At 33.3% G+C, this 26004-nt stretch overlaps 1 protein-coding gene across 5 annotated transcripts in view; it reads right to left on the minus strand.

Moving 5' to 3' along the window:
• The window catches only part of LOC130894953 (uncharacterized), a 59029-nt gene that overhangs the window by 12445 nt on the left and 20580 nt on the right, over positions 1 to 26004 (minus strand). For all 5 annotated transcript variants that reach the window (XM_057802018.1, XM_057802021.1, XM_057802017.1 and 2 more), the window contains exons 3-9: positions 21267 to 21414; positions 16205 to 16314; positions 15944 to 16152; positions 9802 to 10033; positions 6267 to 6494; positions 6044 to 6197; positions 1885 to 1973 (exon numbers count right to left, since the gene is read on the minus strand). In XM_057802018.1, the coding sequence (XP_057658001.1) occupies positions 1885 to 1973; positions 6044 to 6197; positions 6267 to 6494; positions 9802 to 10033; positions 15944 to 16152; positions 16205 to 16314; positions 21267 to 21414 (1170 nt within the window). The remainder of the gene's footprint in view (positions 1 to 1884; positions 1974 to 6043; positions 6198 to 6266; positions 6495 to 9801; positions 10034 to 15943; positions 16153 to 16204; positions 16315 to 21266; positions 21415 to 26004) is intronic.

Here is a 26004-nt window from a genome sequence, read left to right on the forward strand (position 1 = left end):
GGGGTATACTGTATGTAGTATACACATTTGATAGTGATATGTTTAGTATTAATGTCGCCAACGGTTCCAAATTCTCCTATTTAACTCTCAATCGTGATCCATCCGGATATTTCGACATGTTTTCTTTTTCTTGCCTCGCTTCAGGCTTTTATTTTTCTCTGATTCTGCCCTTGCTTTGATGGGCTGCTCTGTTGAATCTAATTTCGTCAAGTTACCTTGACTTCAAGTATACGTAAGTATACTAGTTACTTAAGTAACGGAACGCCCCCAAAAAAGTAACCATGCACCATAAGTTAGAGACTACCAGCTGTTTAACTTGAGGTCTACTATTTCTGATCTGATGTCTACTGTAACTGTAGACAAACCAGGGTAGTTTGTATGAAGGTTGTTTTGCCGTAAAAATAATCGACTTAAAAATAGAGAAGCGGATTGTATATCTAGGGAAATTGTCCTTGTATTCCGAAACTCAGAAAACCGTAGTTGAGTGGACCCCACCTTTAGCACAGATAAAGAAAAAGAGCAATAAATGATACGATACTGAGTCGAAAGAGACTTCACCAGATTATCTTCTAAAAGAAGCTCTTGACTTGTGAGTAGTCATTCTCAGGTACTACGAATACAAGTACTGATTCAACCCCAGTAACACTGATTATGTCAATACTGACTGTGATTCGTAGAATTGAATCAAACAACTATAAAGAAATTCCTCTCACCCTCTGGCTCGCCAATAGACGGCACCCGGTACAAAGCCTAAAAAACCCTTATCTGCCCCTTCGGCTGCTAGAAACAGCATACGAAGGTGGTAGGAGGGAAATACCGGTAGCAGCTGTAAATTCTGGAAGAACCAACGCAGTTCTCGAAGACCACAACGCGATCTACAACGAAGACAAGATCTGGAGCAGAGTAAAAGTTCAAAGTTAACTTAACTTGGAGAAACCTAGTTGTTAATAGAGGAAATTGCGTTCAACCATCGATTTGCTTTCTTATACGACTTCGTATCTGAATCTCCGTGAGGAATATCCAGCGAATACCCAGGTTACTAATCCAGGGTGGTGAGTAAGACCACCACGCGATCTACGACGAAGACAAGATCCAGAGCAGAGTAAATGTCCCAAGTTAACTTAACTTGGAAAAACCTAGTTCTTAATAGAGGAAATTGCGTTCAACCGTCGATTTGCTTTCTTATACGACTTCGTATCTGAATATTCGTGAGGAATACCCAGCGAATACCCAGGTTATAAATCCATGGTTGTGAGTAAGATCTTTATTGATATCGTCCTGCAATTGTTTTAATATCAGAAAAAAATGTGTTCTCCCTCTCAGCTAGACGTACACTGATTGTCTCTTCATTATCTTATCTTAAAACTTATGTATTAGGTGATAATTTATAAACTCATGCTTTTTTAGCGCTCTAACCTAGCATTTCGTGAACTTATCCGATATTCGAGGTTAGGTTAAGGTAGATTAGGTCGTCGCAGTTTTTACTCGTATCCAATCAAACTGACACGAGCACATTTGATTGAAATTTTACAGTCATGAGTGAATGCAGAGTCTCCATACACAATATCTAACATTTTCGTTGTATTTCCTTTCAAAAACAAACATTTTAGGACAGCTAGATACTTAATTTTCTCTATTTTCAAAAAAATCCTGACAACTATCTACTCATACGATCTAAACTAAACATTATAATAAAATCTCAACGCGTGCCGATCATCTTCAGGTTGGTCTCGGTAACTTTCAAATAACCTTTGTAATAGTTGAATACAAAACAAGTAAGAAAGTATTTCTCAATAATCAATATAAAATGTGAATAAATAGAAAAACCATTCTATTCAATGTGAGTTAATCTATATTAATATAATATCTAAATACGTATTTTACCACAAAAAGGTTCTTCCTCTCTAGTTATCAGATAAAGTTGCCCTCTTCCTTTAGATCTATCGGCGTAATATCCCATGTTGCCACATTGTCTGTGAATTGAATAAAGTTAGTCTATCCAGTAGTCTATCTATGATAGTATTTACATTGTTGTCAGATCTTTCCATTTTCCGAAAAAATAGTTAACTTTGTTATTTCAAACGGATCACCCTGTATATTTGTCACTTCTCGAAATGCCATAATTTCGGAATTATGGCTACATTTACGTTATCTTCGCCGAAGTTAAAATTATATGTTTAGGTGGATATGACAACAATAAGTTTGACGTTTCATTAAATTATTATTGTTGAAGTTTATTGAAAGTCACAAACGATCGTTCATCTGAAAAAGAACGAATTGATATTTCAATGATATTAAGATATCATGATAGACGTAGAAGTCAACAAGAAATATCTTTAATAATTCATATCCTAACCGAAATCCCGTAATAAGATTTACGGTCAGTAAATTAGTGAAAAAGTTTAACTTAACTAGTTCAGTAAAATATTTATACATCAAGAAAACTTCATCAATGAAAACAAATCTTTAGATATCCTTTTAGAAGACGATACACACTTGAGTACTAGTTAAAATCCAGGGAAGTTGATATTTCGCAAATATCCGAAATGAAAATTTTATGTTTTGAATGACAAGAAGATTTTGCAGACCTAAAAATATCACAATCAAAACGATCCAAATGTTATTTTACGCGATGATGCTACTTTTTCTATTAATGGAAACTAAAATCGGCATAATTGTAGATACTGCTCTCGTAATAATCCTCGTAGGATGCGTGAATCCCACACTCAATATCCCGAAAAACTAAATGTAGGTGCTGGAATAATAAGCGACAAAATAAATGTACCATATTTATTATAACTTTATTGGAGACACTATAAATGTAGCTATTAATTCGAAATTACGGCATTTAGGTATAGAGAATTACACATAAATTAGTATTCCTTAAGGAATTCTATAAACACAAAATATATAATGTGATCCATTTGAAATACCAAAGTTTATTATTTTTCCGGAAAAAGAAGAAATCTGACAACAATGTAAAAACCACCATAATACCGGCCATACCATAAGACGCTTGTAGACAAAAATTTATAAAAATCCTACAAGCCTTGTTCGAGATAATTGAGGCGTATATAAAACTCACTCTGTATATTTCTGATTATTGTCATACATAGTTTTTGTACTGAAGAGTATTTGTAGATTATTCCTATAAGACACTATTCGAACAATTATACTGAACAAACTGTTCACTTCAACGACTACTCCAACACTCATAATTTCACCGCTCAGCGTACGTTTCGATATCCAAGTCTTCAGAGAAGGAAGATAAAGTTTTTCAATTTTAGCTTTGATTTTTGAATAAGATGACTTGGTTATATGAACTCACGTAAAATTGTGATCGTTGATGTGATAGTGGCCGTAAACAGTATGTTTAGTATGCATACTCCATTCTGTATATTAAGAAACGTCACGAGTCTAGAGCTGGCAAAACCGCATTTTCAAATATCATAATCCTTATGTAATAAGCTCTGATGCAGTTGAGTCGCTGCTATCACAACTAACTCGTAGGACAAAATATCTTATAAAACTTGTATAATAAATATCTATTTTTCGAAAAAACACTGTTGCTCAAAAATGTGCAATACATTGTTGCATGGAATTTCGGACTTAAACTTTTTATTGATTGGGCACGCCATAAGATAAATTTTGGAATTTACCGCACGTTTCTAACACTCATGATAGCCTGATTTCTTGTTGTAATGTTGTAATGTTGTTTTGTTTTACCATCTTATCGCGTCGTGTTAGTTGTATTCTTTGTTAGGATTTCGAAGCTTGGATCGACAAAGATTCGTTATAAATATTGTATTGTACCAAAATATACCAACACCATCAAATCAACTATTTATAAGTATCCCCAAGGAAGAAAAATTACGAAATAAGTGGTGGGATGCAATAAAAAGGAACAGTGAAAGGAGTACTGTCATTTTTTCAATACCCTATTCAAAACTCAAAACTTACGATACAGGGTAGTTTGACATATTATTGTAATAATAAGGTATTAGTTTAAAGGCGTTACTTGTTTTTTTGTATTGGCGTAGCGTCCAGAATGGATCTAACTTGAATATTATTACTGAAAAAAAGGGACACCATCGGTTTTTCAAAATTAATAATTTTTATTATTCACGTTTAACATGAAGGAAATTTGACCACTAGAATTGAATTGAATAACCAAAATATGGTACGGATATATTTTATAGAAACTTCAATAATTATCAGACATTAACTAAATTAAGTTAATGAAATCTAGGGATACTATAAAACTTGAAAAACATTGATATATCCCTATCTCATTTTAATTATTTTATGAAACAAATCAAACATTTTTGTACTCGAACACATAAGTCTAACAAAATCAAAGTCGATTTTGTTCCAAATTAATTGTAATATATTTGTTCAAACTTCAACTCTTGGTATCTCAAAATTAAGAGGTTCCGTGTACATTAAACCTTCTTGTTGTTGCCCCATGAATATGTCTATTGATCAATCTGTTTTCAGTCAAGAAATCGTAATTTTTGGCAAAATAACTAACCATTGCAAGGGGCAAGTTATGTGTAGAACCACGAAAAACCTCCTGCTCCATTTTTATCAATAAATCAACTGTTTGTCGTCAAATAGCCAGTAGTATTTTGTCTGGTCGTTTCTCTACACAATCGGCACTGATGACGTAGTATTTAGAACGGATCTCAAGCGCTATAAAATATATCCAGACTTGTAAACTTTGCAATTTTGTTAATACTAATCCTAATGACTTGAAATAACACGATTATTCTTGTAAAATTATGTTGTATGTATTTTCTTTAATTCAATCAAATTTTTTAAGCCATTTGTAGCTCAAGACACGCTCTAAGTTTAAGGAGTCATGGCGAGGATAACGGCTGTCACTTATGGCAGCTCCACTTTAGTGCCGTGAAGCTCCGTAAGCAGGCGTGAACGTCAATGTGGACGTTTTTTTCGAATAACTCTCTTGTTTCAAACGACTAAATAGTGATCTATTTCCACAGCAAAAAAAGTTATTCCAGCAGCAGCTTCTACGTCCATTTCGCGGCGAGTTTCAAGAACGATTGAGAGTATACCATGAATGTATAGGACACGACGATACAAGTTTTTCTTTTTTACTTTTAGAGGTTTTGGAAGCTCAAAGCCTGTAGTCTGACAATTATTATCATCAGACTTTTATCGTTTTCCTATTTCTCTTATGCTCAGCTTCCATTTTAATATGTATTAAACATGAACGATTTATTTGGGTAGAACCAGAATGATGGAAATAGATCACCAACTACAACTACACTTCCAGTTGATGATTTAGATAATAATTTTTTGTAACTATCAAAATTCATATAATCATGATAATCACTAGTGGTGTAGCTCGAGTTTCATCTAAACATGTGATGCGACTCAATTTGAGCGAATATTCAAACTACAAAAGGGAGCTGTTGGATACTTACTTGGACTAAACAGCAGGACTCACTGCAGGATTAAAAACTCTCATTCTTCCTTCCTTATTTATCCGTTTCCCTAAATCGTAAGAACATTTCTCCAATTTCAGAAAGATAGTTGTACGGGAACGGAGTTCACTTAGTTCACTTAGGAACGGAGAACGACCTCCAGCTACCCACTCCACGTTTAGAATTAGTAAAGGGCTCAATATTTTACAATGCAAAAAAACGCACAATCATTTGTCAATTGAAATCAAATCGATATCGTTTTTTCCCGCATTCCGCAATAATTTAAGGGTATAGTTACTAGTTTTTACAAGCTTTTGTCTACAAATTAAAACAATTTTTTGACAATAAAGCATTTCTCTCTTTCTCTATTTTGAGACGAACAACATTGGTAATATGATTTTATACATCATTGTGCATCATTCCATCTTTCCTGCAATAACTAGAAAGTTTCTCAAGTTATATTTTAGAATAGAGTGTTGCTTTTACTCCTCTAGATTCATGGCTTCTCAAAATATACAGACTGGTCCAAGCGATACCATAAAAATTTTCTCCAATTTGAAATGAAGTGATTATCAATTAATTTAAAAATGTTTTACCTTTCCTCAGTACAAGGAAAACATTTTCCATTCAGAAAATCTTCATAGGAATCGCAAGGAAAAGCGGGAAAATGACATCTTGGTGAAACAGAGTCGATAAAAAGGTGATACGCCCTTCTGTGATTACAAAGTGACCGCCCTTCAACTGGTGATGCTGAAAATATTTCCAAATATCATTATTATCGCATCGGCATTCATTTAAAAAATAAAATAGAGCCCTTACACCAAATGATATCGCTGACAGCACCAACAAATAAATGACTACATCCCTTTTGCATTCTCCCTCCGTTTGGATAAAAATCAACATGACCCATCGGTTGAGACGTTCCCAATCCTCCGAGGATTAGATTTTCACCGTTACTATGAATAACGTCCACGAATTCCGCATCACTTTGATCCAAACGAGCTCGAGGATCTTGAGATTCGAATAGGGGACCTGCGGGATCTAAACCTGAAAATAAGCAATATTGAAAATGAGAAAAAAATCAGTCAAGTGAATTATACGTCAAGTCGTAAAAGAATATAAATGAAAAATATAAATTAATCGACATAATTGTGGTGGTCACGTGATAATGTTTACTAGATAAGGGATTCATCATATCTTATAATAATTATATGAGGTGAACAACCCTTTAGGGACAGGAGTGGATACGGAGGAGATGAGATCAAAGGGTCATTATATTATGTATTTATCATATAATATAGTACGAGGGTGCTTCAAATATAAACCGAAACATTTAGTGTCTTAAAACCGGTTGCACTGGATGCTAGACTGGTTTGTAAGATTAAAGATCAGCAAATACCACGAAACCTCGTGGGTCATCCCATGTGATGGGCTCAAAAAATCGATTTTTTGTTCATAAATTGCTTTCTTAACATGTCTATTAAACGGTAGTAAAGTGATTTTTGAAAATTCGAAGTCGTTTTAAAGATACAGCATGTAGAAAAAAGAGCTGTTCGGGGCGCTGAGTTGGCAGTTGGGGTCCGGGCCTATTGTGTACCGTCGACTTTATACCTGGCCCCCCTTTTATACATTCATACATGTTTAGACAAGTTTCTACAGGCTTGAACAGAGATTTCTATAGAAGAAGAGGAAGGAATACTCTATGGACCAGTCATCGCCGATTAAGGGCAAGTTGAGATTTTCATAGTTTTAAATGGACTTGAAACTTAAAGAGCGTTTTTCTCAAAACTGTGTTTCTCAAACTTTCCTCCATCGTATCTCAAAAACGGCTTGACCGAATGACTTGAAATTTATAAGGCATACATATGTAAACGCATAGAATGATCTGTAATTAATCGAACATTTCTAAAATTTCGATTTTATTATAGCAAAAAAAAACAAAAAAAAAACCCAAAATTCGCAACTTTTATTTCAAATGTCTACTAAAAGTCCAATTTTTTGTATATTCATTTGATAATAATAATTATTAGAACGCCGTTTTTTTATCAGATAAGCGAATCAGCCGGAATCGTAGAAGTGCGAGCTCAGAATTTGGTCTTGTCTGTATATAAAATATCACCATTACCGAAAATTCGCTGGTTTGGTGTTGAGGTTTGGATCAATATCTCCTGGCTGATTCAGCTGAGGCAGATTCACAAAACCTTGGAGCTCTCTCTAAGACCAAAGAGTTCGACTAAGATAATAATTTGATTTATAGGCGATCCAGGGTAGACTAGGAACTTGGTCAGCTTAAAGCATAGTAAAAAAGTCGGTGACCTGAGTCTGTTTTACCGTTATTATCACGGCAACTGCTCTTCCAAGCTGTCCAACATAATCCCACTTAGAGACACATAGAACTTCAATTTATCTAGACTCTTTTCTTTTGAGAAGTGCATACCTGTGGAATCAACTACAAAGGAACGTTTTTCCCGAATACTGCAGCCTACAGAAGTTCAAAACTTGCTCCACAAGGCAGGTATCAATCGAATTTCTTGAGTGTAAAAGGCTTTACCTTCTTGTGCTTGCTTTTTACATAAAAAATCCGTTTCTATCCAATATTTTTTCTCTCCACCAGTTATTCCCACCCTTCACAAACCTATCCAGTTTTTCTGCCTCTTCTTCTCCTGATTCCCTTTCTCTATCTATTTTAACTCTATTGGTATTTTGTTGCCTTCGTATTTTGGGTCATTAATCCAAACTTGGTTTCTCTTATTCATCAATCTTATTTGTTTGTCAATCCAATCTCCTTTTTGCTTTTTAAGCCTATTCGCCTTTCATAGTTTCCATCAGTGATAATTTTGTTTCCATTTCTCGTCAATATCATCTGTTCCTGATTCAGCTTAGCAGTTTCTATGTTTCCTTATCTATTTCTTCACTTTTCAATCTTTTCATATTAAACTTATTCATCGCGTTACTTCCTAGAGATCATTACTTGACAAATATTTCTTTATTTTTTAAGGATTTGGAATACAAAAATCCTCAATCCATAATTTGTAAAGTTATTGTATATATTCAAAACTCACTCTGTATGCTGTTTGATAAATTATGTTTCTCCATAAAATTTTTGTGTTGTTCAAAAATTGCTCGTTGATTAAGTCGAGCTTGGGTATATTTATTCAAGTTGTTTGGAAGTTTAAAAATTCGACTTGAGATATCACAGACATGTTTTATTCATGCATCGAAACACATCTCACTCATGTGTGACGTCGAGGACATGACATAAGAGATTTTTAAATATTTCATTTCTTTACGTATTTAAAATCTGATATAACGTGACATTGTCGTACATTGTCGTACATTGTATAACGTTTTTTTTGCTCGACGCAGAGCTGAAATCTGTCTTACGATACGAGGTCTGACTAATAAATAATTACGGAAAAGGGTTTTATTATAAAAATTATTCTACATTCGAATGCCCCCCTTGAATATACTACCCTTTCCTCCCTTTCAAAGCAGATTTTATCTTGGGAAACAAAAAATGTCGCACGGTACCAATTTTGGTGAGTACGGCGGAAGTTCGAGCGCGTTATGGGTAGGTACGTTGTCCTGGTGCAAAATCAGGTCTGCCAAATAGTGAGTCTGGTTGACAGTCTGACCCTCTGGAGCTCATTCAATCATCACGATACCGTTGATGTCGAAAAAAACAATCCATATTGCCTTGAATTTTGATTTGCTTTCTCGGCCCTCACTAAAACGCTTACACCACTCAAAAATAAGCGAACAAAATAGAGAATTGTCCCCTTAGGATTCTTGCATCAATTTATAGCACTGGGTCGGAGTTTTTTCAATTTAACAAGTAATTTGAGAATGATACGTTGCTAGACAAGATATCTAGATACCCAATGAACTACTCGTTTTTTACCCCACCCGTCTAGGGCGCCCTCTAGGCGCGCAGTCTCATTATTTAATAGCCAGACCTCGTATATTACTTATCACAAACAATTTTTTTTTAAATTTGAGATATAGTAGATCGTCTAAGAATATTTTTGATATACTTTAGGATTATCTTCCAATCTCAACATGAAGATGTTAAAAGAGAAAATAAAAATAAAACTTACCCCTGAAGAAAAAACTTCTTACTTGGGGGAAGATTTTATATCGAGGAGAAGTGCGAGAATCAGTGAAAGTATTGGTAGTCGATCTTAGAGAAATTTGGGTGGATTCCCTGCTCAAGATTATCAAGAACTTGTAAATACAATTCTGAGAATCTGCTCCGATTATGCAATGATAAAATTTTGTTTATGTTTGTAAGGGTGTTAACTATATACGTATGCTGCCACTTAAGTTGTATTTGCTATAAAAAGAATAAATTTACCGGTAATCCTGCTCAAATTTCCAAGATCTGATCCAGCAAACCCGGCAATGTGAGCTCCTAAACTGAAACCGATGATATGAGTTTTTTTTAATGATAGTCCAATTTTTTCAACAAGACCTCTCAATAACAATGCTAATTGTTTACCAACAAGTCTTGTATTTGCTGAGGCTTTCAAATAATTTGGTAGAGAAGCTCCGTTACTCCAATCAACACAAATTATATTAACTTCTTCCTGTAAAATGCAAAAGTGGTAAATTAATATAAACGATGGTAATAACTAAATTAATCATTATTAAAACATAAGCATCCAAATATTCTTTTCCATAATGCGATTGAAGCTATTCCACAGAACTTGTGGATGATTATGTATTATCCTTTTAAATGTACCGGGTTTATCGATAAAAATGCCTCTCGTTCGTATTTCAGAAATCGTTTAAAGTAAACCTGCGAGGAAAATGAAGATATAACAAACTAAAAACATCTGGTAATTATCTTTGAGTTTGTATACGTTAGAGGTGAGGTGTTACATTATATGATAATGGAAAAAAAATAGAAACAATGAAAAAACTCATCATATCCACTCAAATAAGTATTGGAAGATGCCTCAAAGCTGAGTACTGGGATCTAACTTATTTCTATTGTTTATCAATGAAGTTGCCTATCTAGACATCAGTGGTAAAATATGTCTTTTTACAAACGATACTAATTTCTTTTGGAGCATCCCTGACCTCAAGGCACTTCATAGGACCATATCTAGTGACCTAATAATCCTTTAATTATGATGCGAATCAAATGACGTCATTTAATCTGTAATTTATCGTTATCTGAAGAGTTGAATGCTACTTGTTTCGAGCTAAGATGAGGATTAATCACAGTTTATTATGGACTTATTGAGTTGTGAGACTCAATTTAAGTGAATTTTCAAACTACGAAAAGGAGCTGTTAGATATTAATTCAGATTAAACTGAGAGTTTTTAGACGATTCAAAATATTAATTCATTAGGGTCATTGTACTTAGGAACGCGGAGCACGGTTAGAGATAGATGAAGGCTCAATACTGTACAATACGAAAAAAATGCACAATCATTTGCCAATTGAAATCAAATCTATAAATATTTTCCCGCATTTCGAAGGAATTTGAAGGCATATTTACTAGAAAGTTGTAAATGTCTAGTATTCCAATAATAATTTCGTTATTTATTGTATTTTTTATGTGTATAGTCCATTTTTATATTTAGTTTTATTTGTGTATCTATTTATTTATTTGTGTGTCTGTTTTTTTAGTTATTTACGAGGTGTAGTCTACAAATTGTATACGTTTTTTTGACAATAAAGCATTCTTCAACAAAGATATAAAAGATGATAATGGAGTCATTTGAAATTTATACTGGACTGTTTCAAATACAACTCCTAGAGACTCACGAAGAGTTGAAAGGACTAGGGTTTCAAAAATTCGAACACATCGCATATTTGACGATTGAAATAGTTTCTCAAAAAAAAGTGTAAAAGTTTGCATATGATGATCTTCGACTCGACATATTCGTACAAACAACGTTCTCGTAAAGTAAAGTTAGAAGTCACTGATTCCATTGATTTAACAATCCAACGATCACTGCAGTGATTGGTAATTTCATTTGGAATATACACATGTTTAATTAGAATTAGTTAAGCGGTTAAGCGTGGTTTGAAGCTGTTTAGTGGACACAAACTAAACTTTATCTAAAGAGTTAAAAGAGGTTCTAATGATATAAAGACCTGCTAATTTTGAGCTACACGCGGTTTTTTGTTGATTGGAAGAGGCAAGAGAGTCGCTATATGGTTCACTTGTTCAAATACACCTTTTTTGTATATTACACTTAGTTAAATAGCAAAAAAATCATTGATTCCCTCTTTTAATTGCTTCTTCTTTTAGTACATTCTACTTCAAAACGAATATTATAAAAATGTACAGAAGAAAATAGTTTTTGAAAGTTGATTCAGTTCACAAAATATCGAAATATTGGAAAACTCTGAAATGCTTGAAATGAGATTTTTTCCGTTTTTCTTTGTATTCGTGTTTGTTCAATTCTATGTTTGATTTTTAAAGAGATAGAAAGAAAGTTTCTTGACAAAAAATTGTAACAATTTGTAGACAAAAACTTGTAAAAACTAAAAAAGACACTGAATAAAGATGCAAATAAAATAAAATTTCCATATACAGAACAACCTCCACCATTGTTTCAAGTCTGGGAAAAGAAAATAATCCGAGGGGGCTGAATCTGTCGAATATGGTGCACGACGTAGCAATTGGGTTTTTGAAAAAAAAATTATTGATTTTTTTTATGTATTTTAAAACTTTATTATTAATAATATTGATATTTAATGCAAAAAACTTTTAAAAATTTTTTTTTCTATTAATTATAAACAATTAAAAATTGATGAAATTTAAATAAAAATCACTATAAACTATAAACGCGCCATGATTGGTCACCATAGTTGTGACGTCATAATGTTATAGCTATTTAATAACAGTAAAGCGTTTACGACTATTACACGTGACTAGACAATAATATTGAAAAGTTATTGCTAAAATACGAGTTGTTAGTTGGTTTCGATTAGCTATGTGTGATAAAGGATTTATTAAGGTAAAGTCTGATAATATTCCTGATGTTGATATATTTATGATCACCGATTTTAAGTTCGAGGTGCCAAGGCATCAAGGTAAGTCTGTTAAAAAATAATATAATTAATGAAAATATTTAAGTATTTATTCTCCATTACATTAAATATAATTATTTATTTCATAAATTGTAGAGCATCGCGTGAGAGTTACGGCGACAAAGTTATAGGTTATGTTCAACTAAGTCGTAAAAATAATATTTGTATTGTAAAAGGACGGGTATGTCCAGAACACCGAGTTCGAAGTAAAGCTTATTCAGTTATTTTAACTTTAATGAAAAGTCAAAAAAAAATTCAGGATGTTCATTGCCATGACTGTGCAGCTTCAGCAGATAATTTATACTCCTATTAAATTTAAGTTTTTTGATGTTGTAAGCAATAATAATCTTTTATATTGTGTCTACGGGTGGTTGCAAACATGCATTAGCATTACTTATGTGGACCCATCGTAGAAGTGAAGATCCGACACCAACAGAAGTCGCTTGCTATTGGAAAAAATCTCGATTATCAGGCATTAGTACAGTTATAAAATATATTGAAGCAGAAAAACTGACAAAAAAACCTCTACTACTCCTGTTGAAAATTTTCCGGATAATAGTACATTTTTACAAGAAGTTGCTGAATTTGCCAAAAATCAACAAATAAATTCTCGAATTGGGCAATTAAATTTTGATTTAGAATTCAAAAAAGCTTACAATTTATCACTACATCGATTAATTTTGGATTTTAATCAAAATATTGATTTGCGAGTAGAGAAATTTTTGGAATTCTCTAAAACTGAAATGGCAGAAGATGTGGGTAAAGAAGCTGAACAGCTAACCAAGCAGCAAAGTGAATGCGCAATTTGGCAAGAACTTCGTTATGGACGCATTACTGTATAAAAATTTTATGAAGCTGCTCATTGTAAAAGTAATAATGGTTCGCTACTTCAACAAATCATTGGTGCAAGTAAAGTTCATGAGACAAGCGCTATGACACGAGAAAAATAGTTAGAAAAAGATGTAATCGAAGTTCTTGAGAAAGAATTAAGAGTAAAAATAACGCGTCCGGGGATGTATCTAGTACGTAGTCATCCGATTTTTGCAGCATCTCCTGATGGAATGACAAGCAATGCCATTGTTGAAGTAAAATGTCCCACCAGTCATAAATCATTGGATATTTTTCTACCAAAAGGTAAAGTCAGCTTGAAGTGTAATGCCCAAATGCAACTACAAATGTTATTGACTGGTAAAAAAGAAGGTATCTTTTGTGTTGCTGATCCACATTTTGAAGAAAATAAAACTATTTACATTAAAAAATGATTATGCACATACACAAGCTCTAATTAAAAATAGTCAAGTATTTTGGTCCAAAAATATATTTCCAAAATTATTAAAATCTGTACAAAGTTAATTAATGTTATTCATTATATTTTGATGTATTTTTACAATAAATAATAAATATATTAGCTTAAATAGAACAGACACCTAGTAATTTAATTTATAATACAAATACTCTTAAACTTAAGTAGAAATTATAGGCGCTTGTAAATTTACAAGTGCTGCAGCAATGGCAACAATATTATCTGTTAAACAACCGCATGAGGTTTTAGAAAATCAAACTCTCTTATTCTTCCAATAACACGTTCTATATGAATACGTAGAGCAGCGATTCGTTTGCCTTGTAACACGTCAGATTGTGATAATTTTACTCCAGAATCAACTAAAGGTGATCGAATTAATTCAATATTTTTATCGTCAAGAAGTTGAACAATGTTTTTGAATCCTCGATCAGCCATGACAGCACAAGCCTCGGGTAGCTCTTCCAATAATCCGCTTTCTTGGAATAATAGTTCATCTGAAATTCGACCATAAAGCCATCTGGTGTACAAGATATTAAATATTTTAAAGAATTACATTTTTTATACTCTGACCAAGTTATAGATTGGTTCTCCGGATCACTTGGTTTTTCAATTTGTATCTCAAATGCATCAATGATAGCAATCACATGATTATAAGTTCTAAATGGTATCGGTAGTATTTTTTTATATTACTAGACTTCGGTATATAAACGAGTTTTTTTAATAAATGTGCCAATACAGGAACTGTTTTATTAAAAATAATACTAGCATTGCTGACACTCATTCCAAACTGTTCACCTAATCTTTCCAAAGTATCTTGGCCTCGTATTTTCATCAAAGATAATTTTATATTAGTAATATCAATATTAGATATTACACTAATACGTTCTAGCACCACATTCCATTCTTGAGGAACACCAGTATACGCTTTTAAATTATCGTTAATTAAGTAATTTGTGACTTTCAAAATTTCAAATTTTTTCACAGGAGATTGAAGGCAAACTTTTCTGAGTATCTTCCAATAAATTTGGATGTAATTTTTGACGCAATGGTTTTATTGGAGATGTTGCTACCAGTTTTAATTGTTGAGCAGGATTCATCGATTCCGATTGATAAAATTTTACATTGAACTGATACGCTACGATACTTAGCACGACTATTTACTTGTACAGCAACAGTACGGTGGTTAATATTAGTTTGTGTTTCAACAGTGACCTTTTGGCCAGGTGTTTCATTTGAAGGAGCAAAATCTACTCCAATATTTTCAACAGTACTGGCTGATACGGCATCAATGTTTGGTTCTAGAGGATTACCAATTTCCATATTTTCTGAAGATTCATTTAAAATTTCTTGAATGATTTGTTGTCTCCGTCGTTTTTCTACAGCTGGTCTAAGAACCGTTGTAGTGCCTTGTCTTTTACGATTAGGTTGACAGTCAAACTTGTGTGGTACCACATCAATTTTAATCTTTGCTTTACCTCCCATCGTTGTATAATAAATGTAATTTTCCATGTCATCTTTCAACTAGAAAAAAAAACAGAAATGATGTGATTTTAAAGGTTATGATTTTACTTAAATATATAATAATTATTTGATTTGTATACTTAGATAAATAATAATTAATAAAAATGGTATTAAGAAATACTTACATCGAAATGATCTTCACAACAAAAATAATTCGATTTTGTTTGGGGATTATCACGGTGCACTGCTTGAAACCATTTATTTTGAAGTTTGACATCTTGGGGAACATTTAAAAACATTTTATCAGGAGTTGCCTTTGTAGTATTCGTACATAATGGTACAAAACAAGAACGATAACTTTTGAGGTTCGACATTTTTAATATAAAATTAAATATTTAATAATGACAACAAAATTAAATAGATCAAAACACTGTATTTATTATTTTTCTATCAACTGCAATGAGTGAAAACTAACATTATGACGTCACACGCGCTCTGGTTTGTTCGGGAGTTGTCGGCATGTCTTCGGTACTGGATTCAAAAATTATTTTATTTTGAAATAACTTTTGATTTATTGCGAAAAAAAAATAGTTTTGTTATAAAACTAATATATAATCTTTCCATTTATCACAAAAAAAAATTTTCAAAAACCCAATTGAATTATTTAATTAAGATACTTACAATAGCCATCAAAGCACTTCTGATCTCGTACACCCAAATATAGTTACAATCACTACCGAAACCATGAACCAAAACTTTCGTTGGTAAACTACCATTGAATCCGTCTTTGGCCCATTCGAACGCTTCGTCTAATTTTTCAAATGGCACTTCAGCGGGAGGTGATCCTCTTTTTCGCCTTCTTCTACCTGGGTACATCAAAAACTTCGTACCTGTTAAGTGGGTATTAGTAAAATTTTGAAGTACCAAACCAGTTTTCTATACCTATATCATCCGGTTTGTCTGGGATAGTATCTAGGTATTGAAATGGTCCTGATGCCTCGAAACATCCTACGTCCTTATAGCAAGCACTTGGAATATCTTCTCTTTTTAATCTATAATGACATTAAACAATTAATTTCGTTCTATGTACAGACGGAACAAAAAAGAACATACTCATGGCTTTTGGTCCTCCTATAACCTGAGAAGAGTTTATAAGTCTTATGAATTGAGTATTTTTCAGAAAATTGAGGCGATATACCATTACAACATTTCAACGTAACTTCCTTTCAGCCACAATCACTTTTCTCAAAGATGTTCAATACGTTCGATACCCTTTTTATAATAAAAAATCGTCAAGCTGCTCTGGGAACATAAAATAATCCGAGGGGGCTGAATCTGTCGAATATGGTGCACGAGATAGCAATTCAAACTTTAATTAATCAATTTGATTTATTGTAATAACGGATGTGTGAGCTGGAGCAGTGTCTTGATGAAACAGCATTTTCTTCTTACTCAAATGCAGCTGATTTTGCATAATTTCTTCGCTCCAACATTATATAATATTCGCCATAAATGAAATGGAAATTATCTCACGCACTTCCCAAAAAACCGATGCTATGACCATGCCGCCTGCAGATGGAACTGTCTTTGCTTCCTTTGGAGCTGGTTCTCCCTTTTCAGTCCATTATTCTTTTGTTTCGCGCAGCTTTCTCAAGTCCAATGGTGGATTTTATTTATTATTATTTCTTTCCGTTATTTAAACGATCTTTAAAGCTCTTGAAGCTATCAAGTACACATCCAAACTAGCGTCGGAGTGTGAAAAAAAAGCATTAGCTTACAGAAATAAAGTATTTCTCTATATTTTGGACCAGAACCCTACTGTGACCACATGAGATGTTACTTCAATAAGAACTAAACTGATAGGAAAGGACCAAATGATGTATCAGTGTTAATTCACTCCAGGAATAAAATAATCCAAAATATTCATATCTGAATCAAGTAAGAAGTGTGAGGAACATCTCGAGATATATAAAATGACATTAAACTGTTTTCATGGGTCAAATAGCACTTTAAATGATGAGCATGGTAGAAGATGACAAGCAGCCTATGAAAGCAACAGAGCCTTTACTCTGCGAATGTGGTTTAGCAAAAGGCTCAACTATCTTAAGAGAGTAGTTTTAACACCTTGAAAAGTCGAAAAAATAGCCTTCTTTGGAAATAATATAGCAATAGCTCTTAGATGTAGGTATAGAGAGCTAGATAGTCGAGATGACTCCTCAAATAGTCTAATTTAATTTTTATTCTCTATTCCTTCAATTGCTCGCTCAACTTAATTAAGCACCCAACGAACTTGTCTTTGAGCTTTCCTCTATTTTTTAGTAGTTCATTTTTTCCAATTTTCCGTGAAAATCTATTGTAACTATCTCCATTTCTTGCTACTTAAAACATTAATTTGAAGGCTTTTTGGTGTTTGTATCCCCCAGACATTTCCAATTATTTTCTATATTATTCACATTTTTTTTTTTCATTTGTTTACCTTAAAAATACGAACAAATTTATTTTCCATGAATTTGAATAAGATATCTGGTATGAAATAACTGCTCAATCTTATTTAAATCAAAAAAATGGAATTGGATTATGCAAATTGAAGCTTTTCAGCCGATATTTCATTTTAGTCTGGGAGCAGGCCCAAAATCTTGGAAAAACGATATCAATAATAAAAATACAGTGTTTCAAATGAGTATAGGCCAAAAAAATATAAATTCTATCCAATAATATATTATTAAAGAAGAAACGTATTTCGACGTTGCCTATTTTCTTTTTTTATATAGCTGACCGTTTCATCCCAAATTGGGAAAGAATTATTTTGAAGTCACCATAACCTCAAAATGTCTTCGACACGATAAAATACACAATGAACAGACATATGACAATAAAATATCGACATGCGTAGAACTAACACGTCACCCTTCGGTCCCCCATATCAACTAATAAATTTATAAAAGTTATTCTATTACCACCACAATAAAAGAATAAAAACACCTCTAAGTTGGAATTTCTGAAACCGTCGACGAAATTCATTCTGAATACACTGTTCACACTACCACTACACCAACACAACACTACACCAACACAGCACAACACCACCACTACATTAAGTGTTGGTGTTTTGTTGTGTTAGTGTAGTGTTGGTGTTTTGTTGTGTTGGTGTAGTGCTGGTGTTGTGTAGTCTTGGTGTAGTGTTGGTGTTGTGTTGTATTGGTGTAGTGGTGGTGTAGTTAACAGTGTATTCAGTAAAAACATCTCTATCAACTGCAGGAGTATAGCTTCTATATTGGATTCCAGTATAACAAAGAAACGAATAAACAAGTGAAGGAAACAGCTGGAAATGAAAGTGCTAGAGCCATCATTGACCTGAATCTATCAATGAAGAAGTAGTAATAAGTCCCCATAACGATACATATAACATATAACAGAAGCTATTAAAAAAATTGAGGCGAGAAAAGACGAAACAATGGATGAAATACTTAGTACAGAAGCAAGCAACCTTCAGACTAAATAGAGAGATAATAGGCACGAAAGAAATATCAGAAAAAACAATAGGAGAATCTGGAAAGACGCGCTTTCGTTCCATAGACTTTGAGAAGACTTTCGATAAGGTAGACGAAGAACAATAGGTAGATCCTCAGAAACGGAAAAGTTAACCAAATAACGATAAACAGAATCAAAGGATTCTACAATACAACGAGCAAGATACGAATGTCAACATAAGACAGGGATTCAAACTGTTGGTGCGTCTTTTGACAGGACACTGCTCCGTCAAATGCCAACTTAGAACTATAGGCGTGGCGGAGGTCGACTTAATATTCTACGAGCAGCCATAAAAGCAGCTCCTTTAGGAATAGAGACAACTAGATGTAGCGTGTTGTACAAAACATCTTCTAGGTATAGGTGAAAAGCCAAAACGACTTTCTAAACAATCTACAAGACAGGAATGTAAGTTAAGCACCACTTAATTTGGTGCTGATCTAAACTAAAGAACTAAGGATAATATTCGGGCAAGCTTTGAAAGCATCAACATATATGAGATGAAAATAAAGACATTAATTAAAGATAAAGATGAAAGAATCGAGGATGACCTAAAGTAAAAAGCAAGGGCAGCAGGAAAATTCTTTAAAGGTATCAAAAATACCTTCCTGGTAAAGACAGAGACAACCGAGACATTTTTTGGGGCAGAAACATGCACCACCCCACAAAGCCAAATAAATAAGATACAGAGTATAGAGATAAAATATCTAAGGAGAAGAGAATATCAAACAGTAAATATCTAGTGACAAAATATGAAGTAGAAGATAATTTAAACATACTACAAGAATGGGAGTAACCAAGAAACCTGGAAAAACAATGAATGAGGAAGTTAGGAAAGTTATGTATGTAGATGAATTGAAAATAATTTGGAGAAGTGATTCTACATCATAGCTCGACTACACACGTGTCTTACACCCGCAAGGGTAGAAAGGCTTAGGATTAATTTTTCTTTAAAAAAGTAGAGTATTTACCAGTTATTCTAATCTGATCATGAAGATCAATAAGCAATCTTTTTCTTACCTAACTCAACCAACGTGGGAATTCTTAAATCATAAGGCCCCTACTTAGTAATATACATTACATCTAGCACCGTTATTTAAAATAACTCTAATGGCTTAATCCTATTAAGCCTCGTCACTAAATTCCTATTCTTATGATGTAGTATCTGGTTTCATGGCTACTGGTGAATTTGGTTATAGTCTGGTTAACAGTTTATACATTGAGGTCCCAATGAAGATCATTGTTTTGGTAATACAAACGTGTATTAACGATGTTCCTTGTTACTTCAAACGTGGACTCTCCAGCGAAGTCAAGCGTCCAGTGTCATCCCCAAATACTTCGCATTATTGGTATTTTATGTTAGAATTTGAGCATTTTTATTTTAACTAGGATATTTTGGTTTCGATAAAGTTGACATGGCATAACTCGATACGTTATCTATTAGTTCAGGTGTTAATCAGGTCTATGGATATTTGTAATTCAATACTAGCCTCTTCATAGGTCATAGATCTTCTCCGAAGGGGAAAATGATCATCTCATCAACAAACATTGTCATTTAATAGAACTCGAACAGCTTGATCCTTATCACTAAATTGACATTGTCGAGGATCTGGTATCCACAATGGTCCATGTTGTAATATCTATTCAAGGTTTGGTATATCGCTGGTATACCTCTTAAATTGAGTATCGGACTTAGTACACTACCCTGAGGCACTCCTGCTTTTATTTCTGTTAGATGAGAGTATATTTCTTACTGTTTGAGGCCCTAATGCCAAACTCAAAGGCCTGGGCCACGATTGGGAAAGCAGAAAAGCGCACTTATTTTTCTCCAAAGACTTTTCGAGTACGTCTGTGATGCTATAAGCTTTATCGATGGTTGAATACTTTACTCGAAATAATTGATGAGATTCAACCTCTAGAGAAGCAATTTCTCGTACAATACAGGCAACAAACAGAAAGGGCTGCTACTTTCCACAGCTTAGGTACGTATCATTAATAAGATTGGTTAATTTGACTATAGCTTTGCGTTGAAGTTGCTTCAGTATATCCCCAGTGATAAGATCAAATCCAGGTGTTTTCCTTGTATTTATGTTAGTGATAATTTCTGTGGAAATTTCTTTTGGAGAAGTAAGTTTTGCAATCGAATTCTCCTGTTCTGGTTCTTTCCAGTCTTGTATTTCATCACCTTCATTGGTCTAGAAGGTTTTTTCCAAAAGTTTCAAGAAACTATTTGCTTTTTACTTATTATTTCGTGCCCAACTTCCATCTTCTTTTCTCATTGGTGAGTTATGCAGAATGAATCTTTTAAATCATTTATTGATTGAAATATTTGATGCAAAATTGAAGTATACTTCAGTCTCGAGTGTTCCAAGTATATTGAAATCAGTCAAAACTACGACTAATATCTGAATGAAACTTTTCAAAGTTGATTTTCGTTTATTGATAGTGAAAATGGGATTTAAAACATGAAAAATACCTATTAGTAATCCGCTTTAATTCTCGTTTTCTCTTCCATTCACTAACAGACGACTGAACAGCCTTAAGAATTTCAGCATCGTTGATTTCATCTAGAACTTCTATAGAAGGATGTACCCACGGAATTTCCACGGTTGGATGAGTCACACCTGAAACAATAAGAATCAACTGAATGAGAAGAGGAGGATTCAAAATGCAAATAAAAATTGAAGACATATGGAAAATCTTATAGAGTTCAAATAATATATTTTATGTCGTTATAATGTATGTAGTTATAGATGTATATTGAGTGTCTTTTTTGTTGTATTGAAAGGTTTTAAGAGCCTCTGTAGGTATTTTCCTTTTTCCACAAACACGGAAAAATCGTCGGAATAACAAAGAATTTCAATCGCCCATTATATATCCGCTAATTTCACGTATTTTTTAATAATTTCATCCTTGATGATACTCCTTAGAGAATCTCATCATCTTCCCTACTAGGTAAGTATAAATTCTGACGTGAGTTTGGTTTACCTCAAATATGCTTTCACTTGCTTGAAGTATCACGGAATTGATATTGCCTAAAGAAAATGTAAATATAATATCCTAGATCTGCATTCCTTCGAATGCTTTTTCTACGTTTACAAAACATGAATACTGTGGTTTGTTATAATCGATCATTTTGTCTCTTATTTCTCTGAAGGCAAAACCCAAGTGGATATTTGATCTTCCCTAGTATTAAGGGGGTTAGTACCCCGTGGTATGAGAAAAATCACTACTATAGATAGTTTTAAATCTGCCCATACTGATTTTACAAGAGATTCTATGTGAAATTACGACGGTTGATACTAAAGCTTTGATATAGACAAATAAAAACAGATATTTATAAATGACTACACGCGGCGTTATTATTTTTCGAAATATTCTTCATTGAGATAAATACTCTTTTTTAAGAGTTTTAACCAAATGTGGAAGCGTTTTTTCCATTTCGATGCTTTTTTGAGTTGAACTCGCAATTAATTTTTAATCTGCGGAAATAAGACAAAATCATTCGGGATTTTTAAAGGAAATAATTGAGTGCTTGACGTGATATACTAAAATATGTTATTGATTGAAGGGTATGAGAATAATATTGTAATTACTGTTTTGAGAATTATTAAAGATCAAGTCTATTTATATGTTCAATTGTTTTACAAAATCTTGATAATCTTAGTGGTGTTGCTTGTTGATCCAGATTTGTCTTCTACAAATAATTAGTGTTTGATTACGAACTCAGAAACAGCTATAAGAGATTATGTAAAGCCAGAACTTGACTGAATCGTGAAATAGACCTCATAAAACCAAAGCCTATCTCTGCTGTAAGTCCTATGGTACAGAAAAAATCAAAATAAGAATCTGTATAGATCCATCATATGTAAATAAAAACATACTGAGAAGTCATTTTACACTCACCACTATAGAGGCAATTTCATCTGATATTAAAGGTTCTAAATTCTTCGCATTATCAGACTGCACAAAAGGATTCTGGCAAATTAAACTTTCAGAAAGAATACAAGAAATATTAACTTTTGCTACATCATGGGAAAGATATTCTTTTAAAAGACTTCCATGAAAGTTTAACAAATTTGCTCAGTAAATTTAAAAACGAGAGATTATCAATCGATGACATTTTTATAAATGCAAATATAGAGAAGAACCACAAAAACCATTAATTATTTCAATACAAGGACTAGAAGCAGACCCTGAAAAATTAGAAGCCATACGTGCATTCAGGACACCAATTAACAAAACATTATAGAGACTACTAGGAATCCTCTGAGAGGAACCATGCTGAACAAAAAATTTAATTAGGTATTCAGAAGATCAAATGGTAGTTCTAGGTGAAGCAGAGCTACTTTGTAAGAAAAAAATTGAGAAAACATCATTATATTCAAAATAGTTGAAGAAAAGGTTAGCCCGATTCTAGGACTTGATACCTTTGAAAAGAACTTATTGCACTGGTAAAAACATTAAAGGAAAATGAATGTGAAGATAACATCTTCGAAGGTGAGGCTGTTATAAAGATTATGAGTATGATATTGACCCAATCGAAAATCCAAAACTTGAAATTAAACCGTCAAGAAGAATCCCACTTCTGACACCATATAACGTTGTTATTATTGTTTTTACTGAAAGTTTCAAAGGAAAAGATATATAGGCACACGACTACGGATTTTGTTGTTCAGATTTTCATAAAAAAATAAAGAATGTTTTGTTGAATCGTATTAAAGTATCGGATATGAAATATGAGAATTTCATCGAGGTGTTTCACTACATAAAAAAAATAATACTACGTAAAAAGTATTTGCCTTTTTGCTTTTTTCGCGAGTCAACTTTAGAATCGATTTAGATCTCTTGATTAAGAACTTATTCCGGATTTAACTTGATCCTACAACTGAAACGTAATCATTAACGATAATTTTAAAAGCGCAAACAACATCTCTAAGCCGATTTAGAATCATACCAAGCTATTATGTAGACGTTTATGACTCATATTTGAAGCATATCCCAGTTATATCTCTGTTGTGATTTCTCCCGAAACTTGACCTCGGATATTTCTATCGGTTATGTTCAATGTTGTCTCACTATCAGGAAGTGAAATTAAATTCCACGGCTGTTTTCAATCGATAATAATGTGCGTGATTTTTTTATGCTTTAATTCAGTTACTTTTTGCAACTTTTTCATAATTTCGTTTTACGAAGACATCTGTGGTATTTAATATGAAGTTTGATTATGGTATGGACCATCATAAATAACATTAAACTTTGCTAGGACTTTTTATGGGAAATATTAGACCCCTAGATGTCGTTAAATTATAGAGGGTGTCTTATAAATAATGTCGAAATAAATAATATAAAATAATACGGAAACTATATTATCGATTGTCGTTTCATTTGATGTACAAGTTTTAAACTAGGTGTCCATACTTTACAGTGCCAAACAAGAAATGTAAAGTCTGTTTTTGTTTGAACTGATGAAGCTCGCATTGTTGTGGTGGAGAATAGTTAGTCTCGAGAATGATAGGTTTCCATATTTCTGGCAAACAAATGCAAATGTACCATTCATAAATAACCATTCTACGTTGCTCTAATAAAACGGTGGCGATATGTCTAATTATTCTAAAAAAAAAACCATCTGCTTTAAAGTGCTTCGTACGTGAACAACTTTTGTTGTTTAGATCCAGGATTTATCTCCTATCATGATCTTTGCACCAATCGAGCTCTTTTTGAGCGATTATCAGATTATGGGGTATCCAGCGCGAAAAAATCTTTTTGACCTCCAAATTTGACCAAACGAGAATTTTCTATTTTTTCAACTCAAATAGTACTCATATAACAACACGTTGAGAACACGATCACCAAGATTTATTGTGGTAATGTCAGATTTGACATACTCACAGGAGTAACGTCATATCTCAAAACTTTACCATAGTCGCCTTCTAACTGAAGATGTCGATTCAACATGGTAAAATCTACTACGAGGGTAGCCTCTAAAATATGAAGTTTATTCCGTTGAGTGTCTATGGGTATTTTGCACAAATTATTGATTTTTTCTTGTGTTAGATAACACGGAGCTTATAAAGTAGAGTGGAAGTCCATAATTCACTCCTAGGATGTAAATTTGCACCATAGTCGCCTTCTAACTGTAGGTGTCGATTTAACATGGTAAAATCTACAACGAATGTCAGCTCTTAGATATGAATATCATTAAGTTGAGTGTCTGTGGGTATTTTGCACAAAATATGGATTTTGTCTTGAGTTAAATAACACAGTGTCCAGAAAGTGTATTGGAGGCCCATAATTGACTTCTAGGATGTAAATTTGCACCATAGTCGCCTTCTAACTGTAGGTGTCGATTTAACATGATAAAATCTACAACGAATGTCAGCTCTTAGATATGAATATCATTAAGTTGAGTGTCTGTGGGTATTTTGCACAAAATATGGATTTTGTCTTGAGTTAAATAACACAGTGTCCAGAAAGTGTATTGGAGGCCCATAATTGACTTCTAGGATGTAAATTTGCACCATAGTCGCCTTCTAACTGTAGGTGTCGATTTAACATGATAAAATCTACAACGAATGTCAGCTCTTAGATATGAATATCATTAAGTTGAGTGTCTGTGGGTATTTTGCACAAAATATGGATTTTGTCTTGAGTTAAATAACACAGTGTCCAGAAAGTGTATTGGAGGCCCATAATTGACTTCTAGGATGTAAATTTGCACCATAGTCGCCTTCTAACTGTAGGTGTCAATTTAACATGGTAAAATCTACAACGAATGTCAGCTCTTAGATATGAATATCATTAAGTTGAGTGTCTGTGGGTATTTTGCACAAAATATGGATTTTGTCTTGAGTTAAATAACACAGAGTTCAGAAAGTGTATTGAAGGCCCTTAATTGGCTTCTAGGATGTAAATTTGCACCATAGTCGCTTTCTAGCTGTAGGTGTCGATTCAACCTGGTAAAATCTACCACGAGGGAAAGCTCTTAGATATGAAGTTTATTCCGTTGAGTGTCTGTAGGTATTTTGCACAAATCATCGATTCTTTCTTAGGTTAGATAACACGAAGTTTAGAAAGTGGAGTGGAGGCACATAATTGACTTCTAGGATGTAACTTTGCACCATAGTCGTCTCCTAGCTATAGATGTCGATATAATAAGAGTGAACTTTTACGACTTGGCATCCAAATACATATAAATTACAAGACAATATCTT

The sequence above is a fragment of the Diorhabda carinulata genome, chromosome 6 (genome assembly GCF_026250575.1).
Source record: "Diorhabda carinulata isolate Delta chromosome 6, icDioCari1.1, whole genome shotgun sequence".
In the NCBI taxonomy this organism is placed as follows: domain Eukaryota; kingdom Metazoa; phylum Arthropoda; class Insecta; order Coleoptera; family Chrysomelidae; genus Diorhabda; species Diorhabda carinulata.